This window comes from Corticium candelabrum, chromosome 6, assembly GCF_963422355.1.
Source record: "Corticium candelabrum chromosome 6, ooCorCand1.1, whole genome shotgun sequence".
Lineage (NCBI taxonomy): Eukaryota > Metazoa > Porifera > Homoscleromorpha > Homosclerophorida > Plakinidae > Corticium > Corticium candelabrum.
In genome coordinates, this window is record NC_085090.1 from 3,329,429 (window position 1) to 3,351,699 (window position 22,271).

General features: G+C 40.2%; 2 protein-coding genes across 2 annotated transcripts; both read right to left on the reverse strand.

The window, feature by feature from the left end:
- Positions 1-5,349: 5,349 nt before the first annotated feature.
- LOC134181604 (uncharacterized) lies at positions 5,350-6,082 on the reverse strand. Its single transcript, XM_062648870.1, has one exon. The coding sequence runs from the start codon at positions 6,028-6,030 to the stop codon at positions 5,506-5,508; it is 525 nt and encodes a 174-aa protein (XP_062504854.1). The 5' UTR covers positions 6,031-6,082; the 3' UTR covers positions 5,350-5,505.
- Positions 6,062-9,423, reverse strand: LOC134180755 (uncharacterized protein K02A2.6-like). Its single transcript, XM_062647941.1, has 2 exons — positions 6,212-9,423; positions 6,062-6,167 (listed from the first exon to the last, which is right to left on the reverse strand). Exons 1-2 carry the CDS (start codon positions 9,421-9,423, stop codon positions 6,062-6,064), a joined length of 3,318 nt encoding a protein of 1,105 aa, XP_062503925.1.
- Between the last annotated feature and the right edge of the window lie 12,848 nt (positions 9,424-22,271).

Here is a 22,271-nt window from a genome sequence, read left to right on the forward strand (position 1 = left end):
GCAGTCCTTGATAAATATATAACCTATTTGATCGTTGATACCTCTAAACAGGAGGTAAGCGCCAATAGTCCCCTGACAAAAATACATTTGGCAGAATTTGTTCAGGTCAAAATCTGTTTCGACGTCCCTGAGCAAAATTTCCGTAATCTGGTATGCAATTTCTATTTTTGAACAAACTGAATAATGGTGGGGACATTATTTATAACATGCTTAGCGACGCTTTTAAAACTTTCCTATTCTCACTTCTGCAAAAGGTGAGTTTTGCAGGAAATTTCGAACAGCTATGTGCTACATATAATGTCGCTGATTATATAATGCCAATTCTTTTTTAAAAAATTGGCTAGCTTTACCGTGTACTATTTCTATGGAACTTTGCTGGCACAATCTCTATATAGTGTGCGAGGGATATCAATTAGCGCAACGTATCGACGCCTAAAAGACTAGTATATTTGCAAGTCTTGCAAAATGAGAACTGAAAATTACACTTACAATCAAACTTTTAAGAATAACATGTAACAAATAAATAATTTATTTAACAAATTTTCTTGTTTTCTAGTAGCAGCGAAGGTATCGCGCAGATTAAACACTATCAATATGTCTGTATTTTGTGGGCGGTGCAAGGACCTTGAGAAAATAGAGGCAAAACTATGCTGTAATATAGAAGACAGAAATGACTCTTCTTTTAAACTATTGGTATCAGCTCGTGTCTCAGATTGTATCAAATATTTCTACACAAATGTGTTTGTGGTAGTTTGTGTCAGGACCAGGAGGAGTAGGAAAAACTCGTCTCACTGCCAAATTTGCAGAAAAAAAGAAATATTTCTACAGAGGTGGGGTGTACATTTTTAATGCACAATCAACGTCAGCGTTTCGACAATCGCTAGAGACGAATGTACGTTCATTGTAGCAGTGTCACTTTAAAAGTTTATTGCAATCGTTAAAATGTGATTTAGATTGCTGAATCTGAAGTAATTGGCACAAGCTTAAAGTCGGATTTAGCTTCGCAATACAATTTCTTTGTCCACCAGCTGCAGAAGCAAAAAGAAAATGTGCTATTCTTGTACGACAGTTGTGACAAGTTGGAGATTATTGAAAAGCTGATGCCAAGAGAAGATGAGCAAATTCATGTTATTGTCACGACGAGACAACGTGACGGTCACTTCTTCTTAGATCACAGTCCTTACAATGTGTTGCACCTTGATGTATTAGAAACTGACGATGCTGTCCAAACTCTGCTTGCGTGGAAAGGAAATGGACAAAACGATTGCGGTATTGACGACGAGTGCAAAGAAAAATCAAGTGCAAGAGTTTTAGTTGAGCGTCCAGAAATTGGTCGCCTGCCGTTGGCTATTCGTCACGCTGGAACGTATCTAAGAGAGACGAAGATTAGTTGTGAGGAATACGGTGACTTGCTTGCCAAAAGGAAAGAGAAGCTGCGGACAATAGGAAACGATATGAATGAAATTCTGAAATATAACGGGTTGCAACATCTTGTAGACGCACTTGAAGAGGAAGGGATTGCGAATGTGAGAGACTTTAGAAATCGTAACTTAGCGCAACTTCAAACTTCATCTTTAATAAAATCTCACGAAATCGAACAGCTCATTGGAATAAAGGAGAAACTAAATGCAGCAACGGTTATGACGTGGGACTTGGATATTGAAGAAATAATGAAGAATGCAGACGAAACGAGTAGCACGATACTTCAAATGGCGTCTCTTCTTGACGGCAAATTGATTGCTAAGGATTTGTTATTGAGTATAGTTTTCGATCAAGATGGCAACGTGTCTGATCAAAATAGAAATCTAAATAATCCATTTCTCGTTTGTCAAGATTTTGTCTTGTTAACGATGACGACCGTTGCAGCATGCACGGTTTGGTGCAGCAGAGTGTGGTGGAAGCAATGATAAGACAAGGAACATTCGTTTGTCAACTGCGTGCACTATGCAATTGTCTCACTGGTATGTTGCCTCAATCAGTGGACCAAGTTCGTAGAAGGTTGAATGACAAACAAGTGATGGATCTAGCTTCTCACGTTTATGTAGCTTCTTGTCATATTTTGCGGTCTGAGCAACTGCACGAGGAGTGTTGGTTGCTATTGCGAATATCCTGCTGCATGGCAATAGAGTATGAGCATTTAAAAGAAGCGGAACATCTCTGTCAAAGTAGACTGGATTTAATAAAGAGAAGAGTCTCACATGAATCCAACGTTTATAACAAGAAACTCTTTTATTGTAAGTTATCTAACATTAATGTATTTCAATTCAATACGTTCCTGAATATTCTGTCTATTTGTAGCATTGATGGATGTGTGTCAATTTTTTTTTATATGAAATTTGGCAATTCTCACGAAGCTATCAGCATTCTAAAGGAAGCGTTGGAGCTGAGTAAGAAATGTGGTACTCAACTACATCCGACGTCTTCTTTTGGAGGTGCGTGTATATATATATATATATATATATATATATATATATATATATATATATATCATTTTTCGTAAAATCCCATTTAGATGATTTTATAAACTAGAGATTAGATTTAAAGCTCAATTAAGGCATATTCTATTTTTACAATCTCGATTATGTACTGTGTAATCACTAAATACTAGTATAATTATAATTTTAGTAACAAACTTTGGCTAGAATATTCCTTTGTTACTGCGTCTAGTACAGGCGCGAAAGGTTTCTTACAATATTTTGAACTGTACCCTTAACAATGTTTCTCTATATTAAATCATTTCTTGAAATACAAATTTATATTCTATAAAACATAATTTTATTTATCTCTATTAAAAATTTCTCTTGCATAGCCAGACCTGAAGATCATCTTCTTTCCAACAGGGAAACGGTATTGTGTAGTTCCTTTCATCTTGCCATATTGCCATAGCACGGAATACCAGTAAAATAGATACCCTACAAATTTTATAAAGATAACATTAATTAATGGATCTAGCGCCTAGTGGTGACTGTTGGGTGTTAGCAAGATGGTAAAATAGTCCGTGTTGCTATGTTTGACTGACTATATAGGCAAGCCACGAACAAACTTTTCATAGCCCTACCCTTGATGTGAGTTCTTTTCGCGAACAGTCGTCGAAATGTGGTGTAATCGCGCCTTTTGAAATCATTGATTTTCACCTACTGATTTCTGCTGTGACTAGCACTTACGAAATCGCTTAGTAAGTAGGCTAGTCTGGTGAGAAGCTAGATGATACGCTGTCTTGCGATGTACTTCTTGTTACTTGCAGGAAGGCGATCATCAATTCATTAGTTTGTTTGGCATGCCATTGTTCTATTAGCTAGTCGTAATGCACGTTGGCCGTGATCTCACCAACTTTGCCGTTTGCAAAGGCGACTTCGGTTCTTGGAAAGGTCTAGGTCAAACACAACCTACGTACAATGCAATTGTTTTTCACATCCGATGGTTCCGTTGCTCAGGTTGCTGTCAAATAATGTTTGACGTGTTTTCAGTGAAAAACCAGACAAACGAAGTAAGAGATCCTGCACTCACCTCTCCGTAAGAACAAGCAGAGCACTAGTACGTCGACACACAGAATAGCACCGACCTTGTAACTGGACTATCATACTACCAGATCGAACACGTTTTTGCTCTCCACTACAGGTATCGCTAAGTAAAATTTGATGAATGCAAATGGAAATCTCTCACACCATTTTGAAGACAGTTCGCGACAAGAACTCACCTCAACAGCAGGGCCATGAAATTATCTTACTTAGGTTACTTACAATCGATATAGCATCGATGAGTTCATCCAGTAAACGCCCAGGAGCAACGAAGATGCGCGAGAAGTGGTAATTTATCGTGTCTCTTCATAACAATTAGTGGGTCTTTTTTTCAAAAGAATACAGTTGTGTGGCAACATGGTCAAAATTAAAGGAACGTCACTAGACCATTTTGCTGATTGAATGTTGATGGATTTAGATTTTGCTACACGAGTACTGAAAAGTCTATCATTTCTAATATGCTAGCAATTTGTAAGATATTTTAATTAATGAATAATACTATCATTTTATAGCTCAGTTATATATGGCTTCTTGCTACCTCTCATTACAACAATACAAACTATCTGAGCAGCTCAATCTGCACCTTCTCAACGTTGCCCAACATGAAGTATTACTACATTCGCACATCTCTATTGGTAAAGTTGAACTTAATGAATGTTGATTGTGGTAATAGTATCGCTAAAGTGTCTGAATTTGGGAGTATGTTGGAATGTTTTAGTAATTTCTACTATCTGTGTCTTTCGTTATTCCAAGCCACTAGAATCTTTGTTTACAACTTCTTGCTCTCAAAGTTTACCTTAAACAATAATATTCAATATTTGCACAAAGACTCTACATTTCAAAATTGCTATGGTTTCTAATGTGTAGGTCCTCTCTGGATCTTGAGTAGTAAACCTGTTTCTTGACAAAATGATGACAACGTGCTAGCCAATACGCTGATGGAGCATGTTTTAATACATGTGCAGTTTGTCTGGACCAACTGCAGACGCATAAAGAAGTACAACAAATGACGAATTCAACTGTTGACGTATATCATAATGTCATTCATTTACTTAAAGGGAAAGTCCAAAAAAATAAACTAAACTTGTATGAGTAGATCTTACGAAGACAAATCGATCGGTATAATTTACTCCGTTATCTTCGCTTTTCTATATAAGCACGAGCGATGTTTCTGTGATGTGTAACGCCCACGCGCGTGCTCCGCGCTTCCTGGTGGATTACGGTCTGCCCACCGCAAACGAATCTATGCGTTTACGGATGACTGCTACAGATATATAGAGAATGACGAATGTGAATGCGAAGGTATTATGAAGATCTGCCTTCTTGCCGTCAGTGGCTCCTCCCTAAAGTTAAATGGTGTCGGTAGAGCTGTTTTTCTGCCAGACTTTGAAGCAGAATTCCTCAATACCACGGCTTACCTAGAGAACATGCTTGTGCTTGAGTATTTCTTTATCCTTGTTCTTTTAATAGCCGAAGAGAAACGTTCAGCGCGCCGTCTGGCGTGTGCTACAGAGGATGACCCTATTTTGACATCCGGGATTGTAAACTTCTACCAATCAGCTGCAAAATAAACTGAGCAAACGGGATGTGAATATAGGAACGTCCTCTGTAGCACACGCCAGACGGCGCGCTGAACGTTTCTCTTTAGATATTAAAAGAACAAGGATAAACAAATATTCAAGCACAAGTGCGTACTCTCTGTAAGCCGTGGTATTGAGAAATTCTGCTTCAAAGTCTGACAGGAAACAACTCGACCGACACCAATATACTTTAGAGAAGAACCACTAATGGCAAGTAGGCAGATCTTCATAATATCTTCTGTAGTGTTCTGGTTGATCTATTGTTCTGCACACTCAACACAACTCAACACTCTAACTAACCCGTATATAGTACCCGTATATAGTACTACAATACTCTAATATACTACAACCCCTCCTTTTTCTCACTACTCTATTACTAACTCAAAGTAACTGTCTGTCAGTCAAGCCTACGATAAGCTGTAGTCTTTCAGGCGGACAGGTGGCTGTCTCTCTCTTCTTGGTCTTCCTTCTTTAGTTGTCTGTTTTGCCTGTTGAGTAGGGAAATGTTCGTCAAGGTCGTTAGTCGACTCTTTCTCTTGTACAGAGGGTGTTTGTCCTTCCTCGTATGGTCTCGTGTGAAAGATGTGTCGTCGGAGTGTCTTATTCCCGTTGGATATAACTACTTCTGCTCCGGCTCTGCTGATCACGTTATAAGGTTGCCATTCATAAGTGGTAGTCAATTTATTGGTCTTCTGCTGGCGTAACAGTACTTTGTCTCCTACTTTTATATCGTCGGTTTGTGCTTTTACTGCGATATCTCCATGTCTTTTCCCTTCCTCCTTTTTTCGCAAATCTTCATCTCGCATATGTCCGTCGAAAACTGGGGTATCTTGTAACCCTAAAGTTGGCAGTTTGCATCGTACTTTCCTTTGAAAGAATGCGTCAGCTGGGCTGATTCCAGTTGTGGAATGTGGTGTGGTGCGGTATGCCATGAGGAAGATGTAAAGTTCTTGTCGCCAATCTTTACCTTCGACTTGTGCTGTCTGCATAGCGTGTAGCAAAGTGCGGTTCTGTCTTTCGACTTCTCCATTGGCTCTGGGCCATAATGGGGGGCTGGTGCTGTGCTCCACTCCATAGTCTTTGAGAAAACATTCGAAGGAATGGTCCATGAACTGTGAACCGTTGTCCGTTATCATGGTGTACGGAGCACCATATCTAGAGAACGTGGTCTTTAGCCTGGAGATAATGTCTGAAGCTCTAATTCGCTTCAACAGATCTACTTCGAAATATCGGCTGTAGTAATCCACTACTACTAAAAGATATTCACCAGTCGGTAAGGGACCAAGTATGTCAGCAGCAATCGTTATCCATGGACCTGTTGGGAGCTGTGTCCTTTTCATGGGAGGTGGGTGGGATGGCAATTGGGTAATTTGACAGGCGTGGCATGTTCTGCACATGCGTTCCATTTCGCGGTCGACGCCTGGCCACCATACTTTGGTTCGTAGTCGATCTTTGCACTTTGTAATCCCTTGGTGCCCCTCATGTGCTAATTGTAACACTTGGTTCCGAAGTTTAGTTGGAATCACTATTCTACAGTTTCGAAGAACGATATAACCAACAATGGTCAATTCGCCAAATACATGCTTGTAATTTGCCGGTACATTTGCTTGGTTTCCTTCTCGGATACTCCTTCGTAGTGACTGTAACTCACTGTCTTCTTTGGACGCTTCTTCAATTTGTCTCGGTGAGATCGACGAAGGTGCGGCTTCTCTTGCCACAAACTTGATGTATTCGTCATTCTCTCCACCTTGATCACGCAATGACAATCGTGACAAGGGGTCAGCAATATTGTACTTTCCTGGCGTGTAGATCACGTTGAAATCGTAGGGTTGGAGTCTAAGAACCCAACGTTCGATCCTCGCCGAAGGTTTGCTTCGAGGTCCATAAATAGTTTGAAGTGGTCTGTGATCTGTAATGAGATCAAATTTCCGACCTGCCAGATACAGATTAAATCTTTCACATGCCCAGACTAGGCCTAGCGCTTCCTTCTCTGTTTGAGAGTATCTGCGCTCTACATCAGTCAGACTTCTACTCGCATAACTGATAGGCTTCTTTATTCCATCTTGTTCCTGCCAGAGAACAGCTCCTAGTCCTACAGGACTTGCATCAGCTACGACACTGGTGTGTGCTGTTCTGTCAAACACAGCAAGGGCGGTGGCATCGCGTAATCTATTCTTAATAGTTGCGAATGCTTCTGCTTCAGTCTTTGTCCACACGAAAGACTGGTTGGCTCTCGCACACTTCCGAAGAGGGTCTGCAATTGTTGCTAAGTCTGGTATGAACTTGGCACAAAAATTTACTATGCCGAGGAAAGATCGTACTTCCGTTGCTGTCTTAGGGTCTCGGGTTGCCATGATAGATGCTACTTTATCGTCTGCCGGTGATATACCCTCTTTGGATATCACATGTCCCATAAACTTGAGTTTATCCATATCAAAGTCACACTTTTCGGCATTGAGCGTCAATCCTCTGTCCCTGATCCGATCTAGGACAGCTCGTAGTCTCAGGTCATGTTCGGCTTTGCTAACTCCATGGACCAAGATATCATCGGAGATATTTGTGGTTCCCTCACAGCCTGACAGTGTCTGCTGGATGATACGTTGGTATGCCTCTGGGGCGGATGATACTCCGAACATCAATCTCTTGTATCGAAATAATCCTTTGTGGGTGACGAAGGTAGTTATTGGTCGTGATGTTTCATCCAGTTCGACCTGATGAAACCCCTTCTTAAGATCTAGTCGACTGAAGTGTTTGCTGTGCCTGAGCTCTTCCACTACTTCATCGACTGTGGGTATTGGGTGTCTCTCCCGGATGACGGCTTCATTGGCTCGTCTCATATCTACGCAAATTCGAACTTGGCCTCCCTTCTTGGGTATCACCACGACGGGACTGATCCAAGATGTCGGTCCTTGAACTTCCTCGATGACGTCTGCTTCCAGAAGATGATTTAACTCTGCTTCAACCTTGTCTCTCAAGCCAAATGGGATCCGTCTAGGTTGCTGAGCTACGGGGGTCACAGACTCGTCAATATGTATCTTCAATTGGAAGTCTTTCAACTTCCCTAATCCTGAGAAACAATCACTGTACTCCTCTATTAGTTCTTTTCGACCAAGCGTGTTGTCTTCTCGAACAGATCCTAACGTTAGGAGATGCAGCTCTGGTGCAGTCTGACGTCCCAGCAATGTTGGTCCTGAACAGCGTACAACAATAAATTGGGTTGTCATTTGTTTGCCTTCTGACGCTACTTCTGTGTCAAATCCCCCAACTACAGACAAGGGTCTGGTTGAACCATACGTGTAGAGGGTTTTCTTCACTTTGCATGATTTGTATTTCATCCCTTTGTGTTTCAACCGTGTGAACTCTTGTTGTGACATAATATTACTACAGGCTCCACTGTCTATGACAACTTGTGTATCAACTCCACCAATTCGAATAACAGCTGTAGCATGTTCGTGATTTACAGCGAACACATACTCTGAATCAGACTTACTCAAGCATTCCCCTTGTTTACATTGACTCTCTTCTGTCATGAGGACTTTACCAGTCTTCGAGCTGTTGCTCTTCGTCTTGCACATACGAGCATAATGTCCTTGCTTATGACACTTGTTGCATTCTACTTTCTTTGCTGGACATTTTGCGTCTGTTGGGCCGTGGCCTTCTAGTCCACATCGTGAGCACTGCTTCGCGTGTTGTGGCTTTTTCGCTTGTGGTTTGCCCTTACTTTTGGCTTGCCTGTCCTTCCATGTAGATTCTACTCGAAGGGTTCTCTCAGTGGAGGGTCCTGCATCTTGTTGACTCGAAATGTCTCTCTCTTGCGCGGCTACTGATTCTAGCGTACGTGCTAGGGATATTGCCTTTTCCAGAGTCAGGTCATTACCTTCCTCAAGCAGTTTTGAGCGGACTCTTGAACCATCACACTTCTCTATCAGTTGATCCAGAATGTTCTCATCAGAATCTGCAAAGCTGCACTTGGCGGCCTGCTGTCGGAGACGACTCACAAATCGATCAATCGCCTCTCCCTGTTGTTGCCGTATTTGTCTAAATCGGTAACGTTCATAGTATTTGTTGACTAGCGGTTGGAAATAGGTATCGAGTGACTGGATGGCAGATGCATAGGTATTCCCCGTGTCGTCTAGAGTCTCAAAGATCGTTTGGACTCGCGGTCCAGCGGAATGCAGCAGGAGTGCTCTCTTCCGAGCGTCCTGGTTGATGCCTCGTCCGTCAAGGTAGTACTGAAAACTACGCTTCCATTTTTCCCAGTTTGCGCCTAGGTCAGACGTTGATTCGTCTGGAAATTGAAATCGCTCCACTGGAGGTATCTCCATTCGCCTATTTGGGACTGTTACAGAGCTCCGTAGAGGATATCAACGCGCACGTGGTCACCTCTTTGGGGGTCCTTGTGTACCTTACGCTCCAAACAGCGCACGGGCAGTGGTATCAAACGTACCTTTCAAGATGCCGGTCGATCCTTCTCCAGTCTGGCCTATCCTCGTCGCCAGTTGTAGTGTTCTGGTTGATCTATTGTTCTGCACACTCAACACAACTCAACACTCTAACTAACCCGTATATAGTACCCGTATATAGTACTACAATACTCTAATATACTACATCTTCGCATTCACATTCGTCATTCTCGATATATCCGTAGCAGTCATCCGTACATGAATTGATTCTTTTGCAGTGGGCGGAGCTTAATCCACCAGGAAGCGCGGAGCAGGCGCGTGAGCGTTGCACATCACAGTAACATCGCTCGTTCTCGTATACAAAGCGAAGATAACAGAGTAACTTATACCGATCGATTTGTCTTGTAAGATCTACTCATACAAGATAGGTTCATTTTTGTTGGACTTCCCCTTTCATTATTACATCGTGAAATGTCGGAGTTGCAATTGAAAGGTCTTTAGTTCAAATGTAATACTGCAATGAAACGTTCTTGTTTATACTGTTTCTCTGTGTAAGCACAATTACAAATAAGACAAATTTATATAAATATTTTACTGACAGAGACTATCTAATTGAGTAATGAGAATGTAAAATTGATTTTATTGTTTGTTTAATGTATTATAAGTCTATTTAGTTGTTAACATATTTGCATTGTTTAGTTCTCAACAATCTTGCATTAACATACGATAAATGGGGAAAGATATCTGTGGCAATAGAGAACTATGAAAAGAGTTTAACTTTGAAGAGAATTCAGTCAGATGTAAACGAGTTAGAGACATCCACTAGTACGTATAGTTATATGAGACTTTTAGTTTGTTGCTGTCGTTCGAGATCACGTTAATTCCTTTGTTCTCCAGCTATCATAAATCTTGCATTCTGTTATCAAAGGAATGGACAACTAGACCGAGCTCTCAAGCTCTATGAAGAAGCGTTGATAATCAGAACAAAAGTCTTACCGTCTTTTCATCCTTCATTAGCGTTGGGTAGGTTTTTTAAATTTTATAACGTATATTTATATAAAAACCATTAATTAAAATGAATTTCTTAGTTCTTTATTTATCAGATGAAATACATTCTGGTGCATTACCAGCAACGTTGTGATTCTATTCATGCAAAAATTTATTATTGGACTTGATTTATTGATTTCGTTGTGCTATTTCTTTTATAAAAACTTTCTCACCGATTATGTAAAAACAAATAATTCTAGGCGTCAATATATAAAAGATGAACGTCGACTCTGTCTTTTCTATACGAAATGATTCTTTATTATTTTGTGTGTTACCGTTGTAGTAATGATGCGTCTTTCTTCCTGCTACCGTAAGCAAAGACGGATGGATCGAGCGATGCCGTTGGCCTTGAAAGCTCTTCGTGTGGCGTTATCATCGCTTCCCAGCAAACATTCTAACTTGGGATGGTGTACGGACAAGAAGCAGATTCTCTCTTTGTTACAGTTAATTGCTAAATTTTATCATGTATAGGTTTGAACGAAGCTGCTTTATGTCATGACGACTCAGGATCGTTTGATGAAGCTATTGGATTGTATGTAAGATCAGCAGATATCTTCAGTCATCATCTGCCTACAGAGGCTACCTCACTATCTACCGGTATGTTTCACTTATTTTTCCGCGGGTATTTGTTATGGATGAAGGAAATGAGAAGAGATAACCTCATAGTTTCATTTTTTACTTTAGTAAATCATAACCTTTCGTTGCTGTATAATAAAATTGGACAAAACGAAAAAGCGTTGGAACTCATGGCAGAAAGTATAAAAGTCAAGAAACAAACCCTACCTGAAAACCATCCGGAAATTGCTAACTGTTAGTATTTGTTACTGTTGGTGTAAATCGTGTTTTGTGTACAGTCGATATAACATAATGTGTATTTTGTAGCTCTAGTGATGCTCGGCCGAATTCTGTTTTACAAGAAAGACTTTGACGAGGCCGTTGTGCATCTTGAGTCAGGTCTGTCTATTCTACGAGAAGAACTAGCGAGTAGTCCGTGCACAGCCAATGGTACGAATGTCTTGCATTGGTGTTGCCACTTTTTTGTGTCTCAATCCAACATTTATCATCGTGTTGACTGCAGGTCTGTATTATCTTGCATGCATTGCGATGGAGCGAAACAAATTGATAGAGGCACATGTTCACGTCACGCAGTGTTTGCGTTTGAGCCAAAATATTTACCCAAAAGAACACAACCAAATTATTTGTGGTATGAGTCTTTAACATAACATCTTCTCGTTTCAACATTTCTTGATTGCTTTATGCAGCACAAAATTTGTTTCATAAAATCCAAGATAAACTAGCAACATCACAAGTTAGTGCAAACGAACAGAAATAGCATCAGTAATATAATGTATACAACAAACATAAAGATTATAGAGTACACGGCTGTTCAATAAAACAATTATTCTAATGTAGTAGTTGGTTTGCCGTTAATGGTAATCCTTCAAGCTTGTTGTCTTTCAGTCAGTATAAATTACTCTACATCAAAGTGTAGCGATTGCTTATTGACTTCTTCGCTACCTTTTTTCAATGTTTAAAACAGCAACATGTATGGCATTATTTACATAAAATATATATTATAACTAATAATATCATTAATAATATATTCAAGCTACAACGAGATAGAATTGATTATGTCTAGTTTTTGCATTCATTAACCGACGAGAAAATTCCTTGATCTTGAGATCCCGTCAGTTTAGTCGAATGAATAAAATTAATTGATAGAATTATGTGAGGATGGATAAATTGCTGCAAGAAATGGGCTGTGCAGCATATAGATTATACAACTTTTCTATCATTTGTTTTGAATCTCTACATCTCTGCAACTGTTTTTGCTATGACGTTTCACAATTCTAAAGATCGTGTTGCGTGATCATGTGGAATCCATTCGTAAACTGAATTGGTCGTTGCTGAATGAGACTTTACTATTTCTACACATTTGTCTACTCTCGAATCTTTAAAAGGCTTCGTCGCATTGTAGATTTTTAATGATAATGAGATATAAATCTTCGTCGACCATATCATCGTGCACTGTATTGAATCCTGACAGCAAGACTTAGTAACTTTGTCAATTTTACAGTCCGTCGGGCAATCTCCGTAACAGCGGGAAAGCCGTTACTTATTATAATTTTTGTATCCGGTCATGTAATGTCGCGCTGGAGATGTGGTTAGTGTTGTGTATGGTTTCCTGCATCTGGGGGGTTGTGTTGCTTTGAATGAATTCCCGTGAATTTTGAGTTGGCCTAGAGAGCGTATATGTTATAGCAGTAAAATATAGATAACTTGTGTTACACGAACAGCACATTTTGGCGATGAGGACGAGATGGCAACGACTTCAGGCGTGCAACCTCCTCCTCCTTTCATAAGCTGTCCAGGTGAGCCCTCAACTGATTGGAGGGCATGGCTGACGGCGTTTGACACGTATTTGACTGCTTCGGGACTGAATGCTGCGGAGGTCAGAGATGAGCGAAATATTTCGTTGCTACTTCAATGTATTGGAATGGAAGGACAGCGCCTTTTCGCTACACTTGGCACCAGCGAGACGTACAAAGGAACGAGAGAGAGACTGAAGCAGTCCTTTGGAAAAACTAAGAATGTTATAGTTCAGAGGTACAAGATTAAACAAAGATACCAACGGCAAGGTGAGTGTGCTAAGGAGTACGTTTCGACGCTTCGTGAGCTGGCGTTAAGCTGACGGTTTGGTAAGCTGCATGATGAACTAGTCCGTGATCAACTTATTGAGAAGACGATTCACCCAAAGGTTAGAGAGAGACTGCTGATGGAGTCGGACGACATGTCGTGTGAAAGGCTTTGAACCTGGCTTCTCAAATTGAGCAGACGCTGCTTGAATCTTAGAAGATGGAAGTTAGAATAGAGTTTGAGGAGAACATTGTGGGTTTAGACAGGGAAACTGATGTTTAGGACACACTAAGGGTAATGTCATAGGTCATGTTCGTAGAGTTCAATCACAAGGCAGGGCTAACACACGAAGTAGTTCAATACTAACGTGTAGGAACTGTCGTCTTCAACATCAACAGTCAAGAGCTTCTTGATGTCCAGCGTTTGGGAAGATATATCGCAAATGCGGTAACGCTAACCACTTGGCTCGTTGCTGTAGAATTCTTACATCTCAAAGCCTGGACAGGCAAAGTGGAGTAAACATGTTGAATGACACTAGTAGTCAAGAGTCTCAACAATTTACGATACTGAACATGATTGGAGACGTGTCACTGGGAAAGTTTAAGAAATTAGTTTGCGTACTGGGGAAGAGTACTATCAGTATAATTGTTGACTTGGGCGCTAATGTGTCCGTCCTAAACAAAAGTACGTTCAATGAATTCCTGGCGAAATGCTCTGTGTCTCCATCATCAATGAAGCTTGTTAGCTACGAAGGATCTCCTATTAAAGTGATAGGAGAGATTCATATTCCAGTCCAGTGTGGAAAGCACAAACTAGGTGTATTCCTTTCTACGTGACATCTTCTGGAGCTAACATTATGGGAGTGGATCTTGCTGATGCATTAGGGTTGCAAATAGTTCAAGACGATCCGACTCAAAGAAAAGAGCCTACCCTACAAGAGGTATCAAAATGGCAGAGTGAATGGCGTACCCGTTATACGGGCTTAGGATGTATCAAGGAATTTGCTCATCAGCCCGTGTTCAACCCATATGTTAAAGCAGTGGTGCAATCTTTACGCCGAATTCCTTTGGCGTTGCGTGACGAGGTTTCGCTAGAGTTGAAGTGATTGGAATCAGAGGCTATCTTTGAGAAAATGGAGTCGTCTCTCTGGTTGTCAAATTTAGTATTCGTAAGAGAGAAATCGGGAGGGATTCGCTTATGTGTCGATCTTCGTCAAGTAAATAAAGCTGTTATTCCACAGAAATATCCATTACCTACTGTTGAAGAGATAGCTGCGGAGTTCTATGGTTCGGCCATCTTTACTAAATTAGACTTGAAGCAAGGATATCTACTAGGTGCCTTTGATGGAAAGCAGTTGCAATGTTACAGCTTTTGTGACTCACGATGAAGTATATCGGTTTCGTCGAATGCCATTTTGTTTGTCATCCGCACCAAGTGCTTTTCAACAGATGATGACAACTATCGTGTCTGGAATCAAGGGAGCATCGGTATTTATGGATGATATTGTTGCCCATGGTCCTACTCTCACGATCATCGACTAAAGCAGGTGTTAAAAACACTGACCGACCACAGGTTGACCTTAAATGAAGACAAGTGCATGTTTCCTAAGCGAAAACTGGATTTTCTGGGGTATGTCATCTCGGCACAAGGAATAATGACACAACGATCAAACGTGAAAGCCATACAGGAGGTCCAATCATCAACTACATCTGCGGAGTTGGGTTTGTTTCTTGGAATGGCAAATTACTACCTGCGTTTTGTGCAAGATTACGCAGCGGTCACTACTCCTCTGAGACGTTTTTTGAAACAAGATGTTCCTTGGAAGTGGACAAATGAGTGTCAACTAGCATTCCAGCAATTAGAAGACTAAGTTAGGTCATCCCCAGTTCTAGCACATTTTCAACTATGGTAGTTCCGTAACCTGTGATTCTTCTGGAACGGCGTTAGGCTGCTGTTCTTTTACAATAAAAGGGACGGACAGGAGCGTCCTGTGGCGTTTGCATCGAGAGCGTTAACAGAGACATAGAAGAAATAGCCAGTGGCGGAACGCTAGGCATTGGCCTGTATTTAGGCAGCGGAGCGTTGGCACATCTGTTTGTATGGCAGAAGATCTTTCTTACGCACGGACCATCAGGCGTTGACAACTCTTCTTTAAATAACCGGTTCTTGACAACGCCCTCTTAGATTACATAGATGGGCGGATAGATTGCATACGTATAATTTCTCAATACAGTATAGATCTATTAAGCAAAATCAAGTTGCTGATTTTTTGTAACGGGTCAATCATCAAATTGTTGTTTGTCTCAATGATGAGCCAGATGCTGCTGCTGAGGATGATAGTATTGGATTCAGACATTGACGGTTTTCTCGGACACAGTTGTTTCTCTTGAGGAATTGGAACAGGAATCAGTTGTAGATGACATCACAAAAGAGGTTGTTCAGTTTGTGCAGAAAGGATGGCATTGAAAATGACTGATGAGAGTCTTCAACCATATTATCATGTTCGATCCGAGTTATCCTTATGAGGCAAAGATTTGAAAGGCTTGGCTAAAGGTCAGCGAGTGATCATACCACGGAAGTTGCGCTAGAAGGTGTTTTGGATAGCACATGAAGAACATTTAGGAATGTTACGAATGAAACAGCGTTGTGGGGAGGTGGTATGGTGGCCAGGAATGGATAAGCAAGTTGGGAATTGGGTAAGAGATTGTGAAGCGTGTCTTCTGTGCGGGAAATCAGTTCGTCCTTGGGTGACTCCATTACAACCTTGTCAGTGGCCTGCAGGGCCTTCGGACCGACTTCAGATTAATGTTTTTGGAGAACTGAACACAGCTCCCTACAGCCAGCGATTCATGATCGTTGTTCATGACTTATTTGCGACGTCGACAAAGGAGCAAGTTGTGCAGAATGTAACCAGTGCCATTGACACTAATTTTCTTTATTCTCTATTTTTTAGATGGGGTTTGCCAAGTGTGATTGTTGCCGACAATAGACCACAGATAACGTTGTTTCAGCTTGAGTAATATTTGCAAAAGAATGGTATCTAGCATCTTAGGACGTCTTGTTACCATCCTGAGGCGAATGGAGGTGTTGAGAGATTTAATCAGGTATTAAAACAGTGTTTAAAGACTTACCTTGCAAATGACAAATCCATTATCAACGCAATACGATCGATCTTGGTAAATTATCGAATGACACCCCATGCTTTGACTAAACAGTCACCTGCTGAATTGATGCTGGGAAGAAAAATTCGGGGACCATTGGATACTCTACCACTGCAAACTGTTCTCAAGAGTAGAAAGGTGCAGGAAAAGAACGAAAACGAATGTCTGCGGGCAGACATCCAACGTAAGCAAGAAAAAGTAAAATCATACGTGGATAAGAAAAGGTCAGCTGGAATGTCGTCATTTGAAACGGAGATTGGGTTAGGATCAAGCGACCTCAAGTTGGTCACAAGTTACAATCACAACTTTCAGGAGCAAGGCAAATTTGGAAGAAGGTCTCGAACGACTCCTACTTGTTGAGTGACAGGTCAAAATGGCATGCAAATAATATCGTGCAAACTAAAGCCCCACCTTCTCTATCCTCCAAGATAGCAGATCTAGAGCATACCCCACTAGGACCACTTCTAGGGGAGCGAGATCAATCATTTGGCATAGCAGGGGAAGGAGAGAAAAATAAACAAGGTCGTTTGGAAGAATTACAAGAACAGATAAATGAACAAGATAGTTTGGAAGAGTTACAAGAACAGGCTCCCAGAAGATCAACAATACTGCGCCATCGCACGAGTTACCATCGGGATTTTGTTTACCAATACGCTACCTAGATATTATTAACAGTTTTGGAAAGGAGGGAAATTTGTTGTGTATGGTTTCCTGCATGCGGGGCTTGCGTTGCTTTGACCGAATTCCGGTTGTTTCATTTCGGTGAATGTTGAGGTAGCCTAGAGAGCGTATATGTTATAGTAGTAAATTATAAATAACTTGTGTTACACGAACCCAAAATAGCCCATAACCAGGTAAGAATATTTGCTTGTCATTGTTGTCAGTCCTTCTCAAAACTCGATTATCTCTACCAAGAAGTATGTTGATCTATCCCAACAGGTTGATTGCAGACATAGACACCATTAAAGCAAAAAGTGCTGCAAGAAAAATTGACAACGAGAAATGCCATTCAAGTGCAACTCAATGCAGCTATCAGAAAATTGGGAATTGAACCAGAGTTACACACCACATCAACTGTAAGAAGGAATTATGCTCAAATCAGTAAAAAGCACAATCTTCTCTGCCAAAAGTTATTGTAAAAAAGAAGCTGCCATAGTGTGAAAATCAGCGACAGCTGCTATAATTATGGAACATTATAAGACTTCGTCGAACAGTAGTGAACAGTATTCGTCATACTTAGAATATTTAAGAAGCTGCGTTGGCCATCTCATATTGCCACATGCTCCTAATCACTGGATGACCTAGTGGGTGACATACTTCAGTCAAAATATGAGAGTATCAACTAGTAGCTCCTGCAGCAGATATTATACAAAAAGTAATTCTTTTAGAAATGATTGCATCTGCCTTGAAATATACTTCAGTTCCTCCTAACCAAATTAAACATGACTGACAGTATACTTAATTTAAATCACGCAAACTGTTACCTTGCAGAGCAATGATGTACGTCCTAATATAATTAGGATTAGAATTCCGCCTACTGTACAAAGTGTACACATGATTTTTCTGCACTTCCTCTAGGTACAATTGCCTAGAAGATTGAAAGTGAATAAAAAGTGAGTGTTACAGGTATTTTCAAAACGTAAATAGAATGCAAAAACCTGCATAAACAACATTTGCACTTCTAGAAATATCGAATAAATAATTAGTCAATTAACCTTGCAAACTTATTAATATTAACAAGCCGGGCGTCACATGCTCAGCAGTCGCATGACAAAACAGTTCTCAACATCACATATCTGTTAATTATAAATATCAAACAAACAAAGTTTGCTCCATACTAGATTTTACGTCCTGTAAATTGAACGAGTTACAAGTACTTTAGATGCGTGTGCTCAAGAAGCCCATTACCCTCCATAGATTCACTTACCAGTAAGTGCAGAGTAATCGAATACTTTTTTTACGCTCTTCAACAACTGTTGAAAGACAGTTAGACGTTCGTAAGCATCAACATTCAACTGACCGTTGTCCTTATCCAGGCACTACTTAAGCTTGAATTTCTGAACACCACAGCGCTGAACACTTGGCCCGCTCTTGCAATCCCGGCATATTCTCGGGAATCAAAGCCATCGAATGATTTCCGATTTATCCTGATTGAATTCCGATTAAATTCCGATCATTCCGTCGCTATTTTGATCTATCCCGACGCGGTTTCGACGTGACTCCGAGGAGATTTTTCTCATGGGTACGTACTAGCTAGAGATAATCCTAACACAGAGCTATATCAAACTTTGTCATTAGATAGTTTACATCATTTCCGGTAAAATATGACTCAAACGAGGCACTGGGTCACGTAGCGCCCTACTCTTACTGCAAACTGAATCCAGTAGACGTTCTCTTGATCACAAATCTACGCAGTCTGTTGCTCTCCGATGAGGAAAACCTCTCGCACACTTCATAACGTCACATTACTGCACATTCACCCAAAGATAAAGTAGTAAAGAACTTATTTTAGTAAAGATCGAGTAGTCTGCCGTTGGAGACCATAACGTTCGATCACTTAGCAAAGCCTCATGTACACAGCCGCAGATCTATTAAAAACTTAATAGTTTCATAACAATTGAATTAACTAATTACAAACTTTCCATGTAGATCACCACCCAAAGGCTAAACGTATCAAGTATGCCGAAAAGAATGAACATGTAGCTGTCGCGGAGGACCCGACTAAGATACTTAACGGCTAGATAACTATGAGCTCGCAGTATAGATATCTGAAAGACATAATACACGTCTAAGAACTTGAGAGTTGCTAAGATACTAGAAACATTCCAGAGAAAGGCTTGTGTCTATCAAATTATGCTCCATTTCGCGCAGCAGATAGACTGACATCGCCGTTTTGCGATACAAATCAGTTTTCACCCATAATATACTCTTTGCCAGGTATATGTTGATCAACTTCATGCAAGAGGCTCAGTATATACATTCCATCATAAAACTGCAACTTTAGCAGCGGAATATTATCTGATAAAGAAAATCATTGGAGCAACTGTACAAGTGAACATCTTTGCTATATATATATATATATATATATATATATATATATATATATATATATATTAGTATATAAAATAGTAGTTGACACTCTATCAAAGGTGTTATCCAGTTCTGCAAATGTCATTTGACACTCTAGGAAAGGTGTTGCCATCAAGTACACAGATATAACAAATGTCAAATATGTGACACTCCACCAAAGGTGTTGTACCCCACCTAATTATATATCTACAAATGTAAAAAGGTCAAAAATTTGATATTGCAGCAAAGATGCTGAACCCTATAATAGATATATTTATGGAAATGTCAAATGACAATTGACACTCCACCAAAGGTATTCCACCCAGTGTCTATATATATGAAGTTCTAGACAATTAGCACAGAATTACACTGCTAGCCTTTCGCTGAACAGTAGACTCAACTCAGTGATCGCTTTTCCTGTTGCATTTGTGAATACAGTAAAAGCAATGAAGCCCTCCAGCCAAAGTTTTTTAAGGAATCTCTTCAATCGCTGCAATTAGCAGCAGCCAGAGGATTCCAAGAACTACAGCAGTCATTGATGAAGGAATTAGAATACTACATTCACTTCATGCTGCCACAAAAGTTTTATCAGTAAAGTACATATGTGATCCATATTCAAGCAGCATCTACTTGGAAGATGAAGACCAAAGTTTTGTTCCTGTCAAAGTGCAAGAAGATTGCAAGTGCCTATACCGAGAAATGTCTCTCCTGGTGTCACGAACAGAGGATCTACACACAGAGGTACGTTCTAGAACTGTATGTGATATGGTGGTGCATGCAGATTGCTGCATATAAGGTCCCACACTGTCATGTCAGAAAGAAAATGCTAAAGATTTTACTAGAAAAATTGTAGCTGTTACACAAAGTTTTGGTGAAGGACATAACCTTTACGATGACGGCAGCATACGCGACATTTTCCAAAAAGAATGTCTTTCTGCAAACAAATCCGGTACATATTTTGGTATGTGGCACATATAAGCATTGATCTCTGCTGTTGGACATGAGATACATTGTGTCTATCTCATGGAAGCACTAATGTTAAGGCCCATCCTCAATACTGTAGTTCAACCAAGAATCTCAAGTTTACTTCCCAAAAATCGCACTATCATTTGGACCAGAACTGGACCATTGGAAAAAGGACTTGTTTGCTGGGCTCCCAATCATTTTGTAACATGTTTTCCAAGCCACATCATTACTAATGTAGAAGAAACTGACAGCCAAGCGCATAATCCAACATCAGCTCTGTTCAGAACTTTTTCATGTCAGAGTGTGCCAATAACTTTACCTCTACCCAAAAGCTTGAAATATTTCTCAGCCAACGTCGAGTCTACCCTTACCAGTTTCATTAAGAATCCAACCAAAAACTCTTTCAGCACTGCCAGATTAGTAAGATCAATGAATTCAAGTTGTGTAGGTGATATATGAGTCATGTGTATGGCATGTGCATCCAAGAGTATAGAGATGCTCGCTTGTATTTATGTGTTGAAACAAACCTGCTTTAACTTTATTTGGGTTATGCCAAATGGGCTCTCTGTCGGATCTTGCCTTCTATCTTTCTGTTTCAATAATAGCAAATCAATTGTGAGTTCTTGTAAGTACATACAGCATGCCATTCACACTCAATCATATATCAATGTTAATTTAATATATATATATATATATATATATATATATATATATATATATATATATATATATATAGTGTCTCAAACCCATAGTCATGCAGTTAATCACTTCCTTTGCTAGATGAATTTGACAGAAGTTTGTGTAGTACCTGTTTTTGCATAACTTAACCTCTAAAATGACAGTTTTATTATATTTACGACAGTTTTATTATAAGTTTTGAGTAACCAAAATTTTCCGCGTTGCCGTGGATTACTGCAATATTCAGCATTCCGTAGAACTCATTAAAACCAATAAAAAACCATGAAACCGACAATGCAAATTGCAACAGTAAGTGGACATTGAAGTGGTTGTAATCATGTATGATTATATTTTCACTAAGTTCATCTAATCGCCAAACCTTTAATTACGTGCTAATAACCTTATGGCAAGCGCACTCTAGACTAACAAAAATGCACTTGAGAAATGTTCTTCACAAGTGGCACTGTTTCTGCTTTCTTTTCACGCTCAGTAGCAATTTTTCTGGGCTATTTGATTTTTCACTTCTATTCCGATGATTCTCTTGCACGTGTAATGAATACTGCAGCAATACAGACAGGAGACAAGAGGTACCACTTGGTTTTTCGAATCTTGTTCAACAGCCTCGATCCCGGACCAGCTCAATGAAGTAGCTATCGCCTGTCCTCTTTCCGGCAGACCTAGGCTGATTCATCGATCGTTTCATCTACATACAATATCAACAGGAAAACGTGACTTATTCTACATCTGAAGAGCGACAATCACGGAACGTAGACAGACTACGTCAACTAGGACGTACCCGAAGTTGCTGGACAGTGCTGTACATGTGGTAGCTCTAGGTGAACTACCGTGCAATGCAGGCATAATCATCTTTGCAGCGACAGCAAACAGCCAAAACAGACTTGCAATTTGAACAGTTCGTGATGGTGATTGGCTAGAGTGAAGACTCCAGTTCAGGTACGTTTTTCCAAGCCTGACGCCGATTGGATCATTTCGATACTCCTCTCTTACGGTCACATCTTGTGATGCCCAAGCTGGTAGCTGTTTATCTCTAGACTTGCTAACTGCTAGTCTACTATTCACTAAAGTATGAAAGTAAACACTATCAGTCTGGTTGGTAGGGGTGACCTCACGAGTGCACCCAGGGTGGTAAATGACATGGCAAACAAAACATTGCAACATTTCTGTCTTGCAAAAGGCTGAAGACAAGAAAGT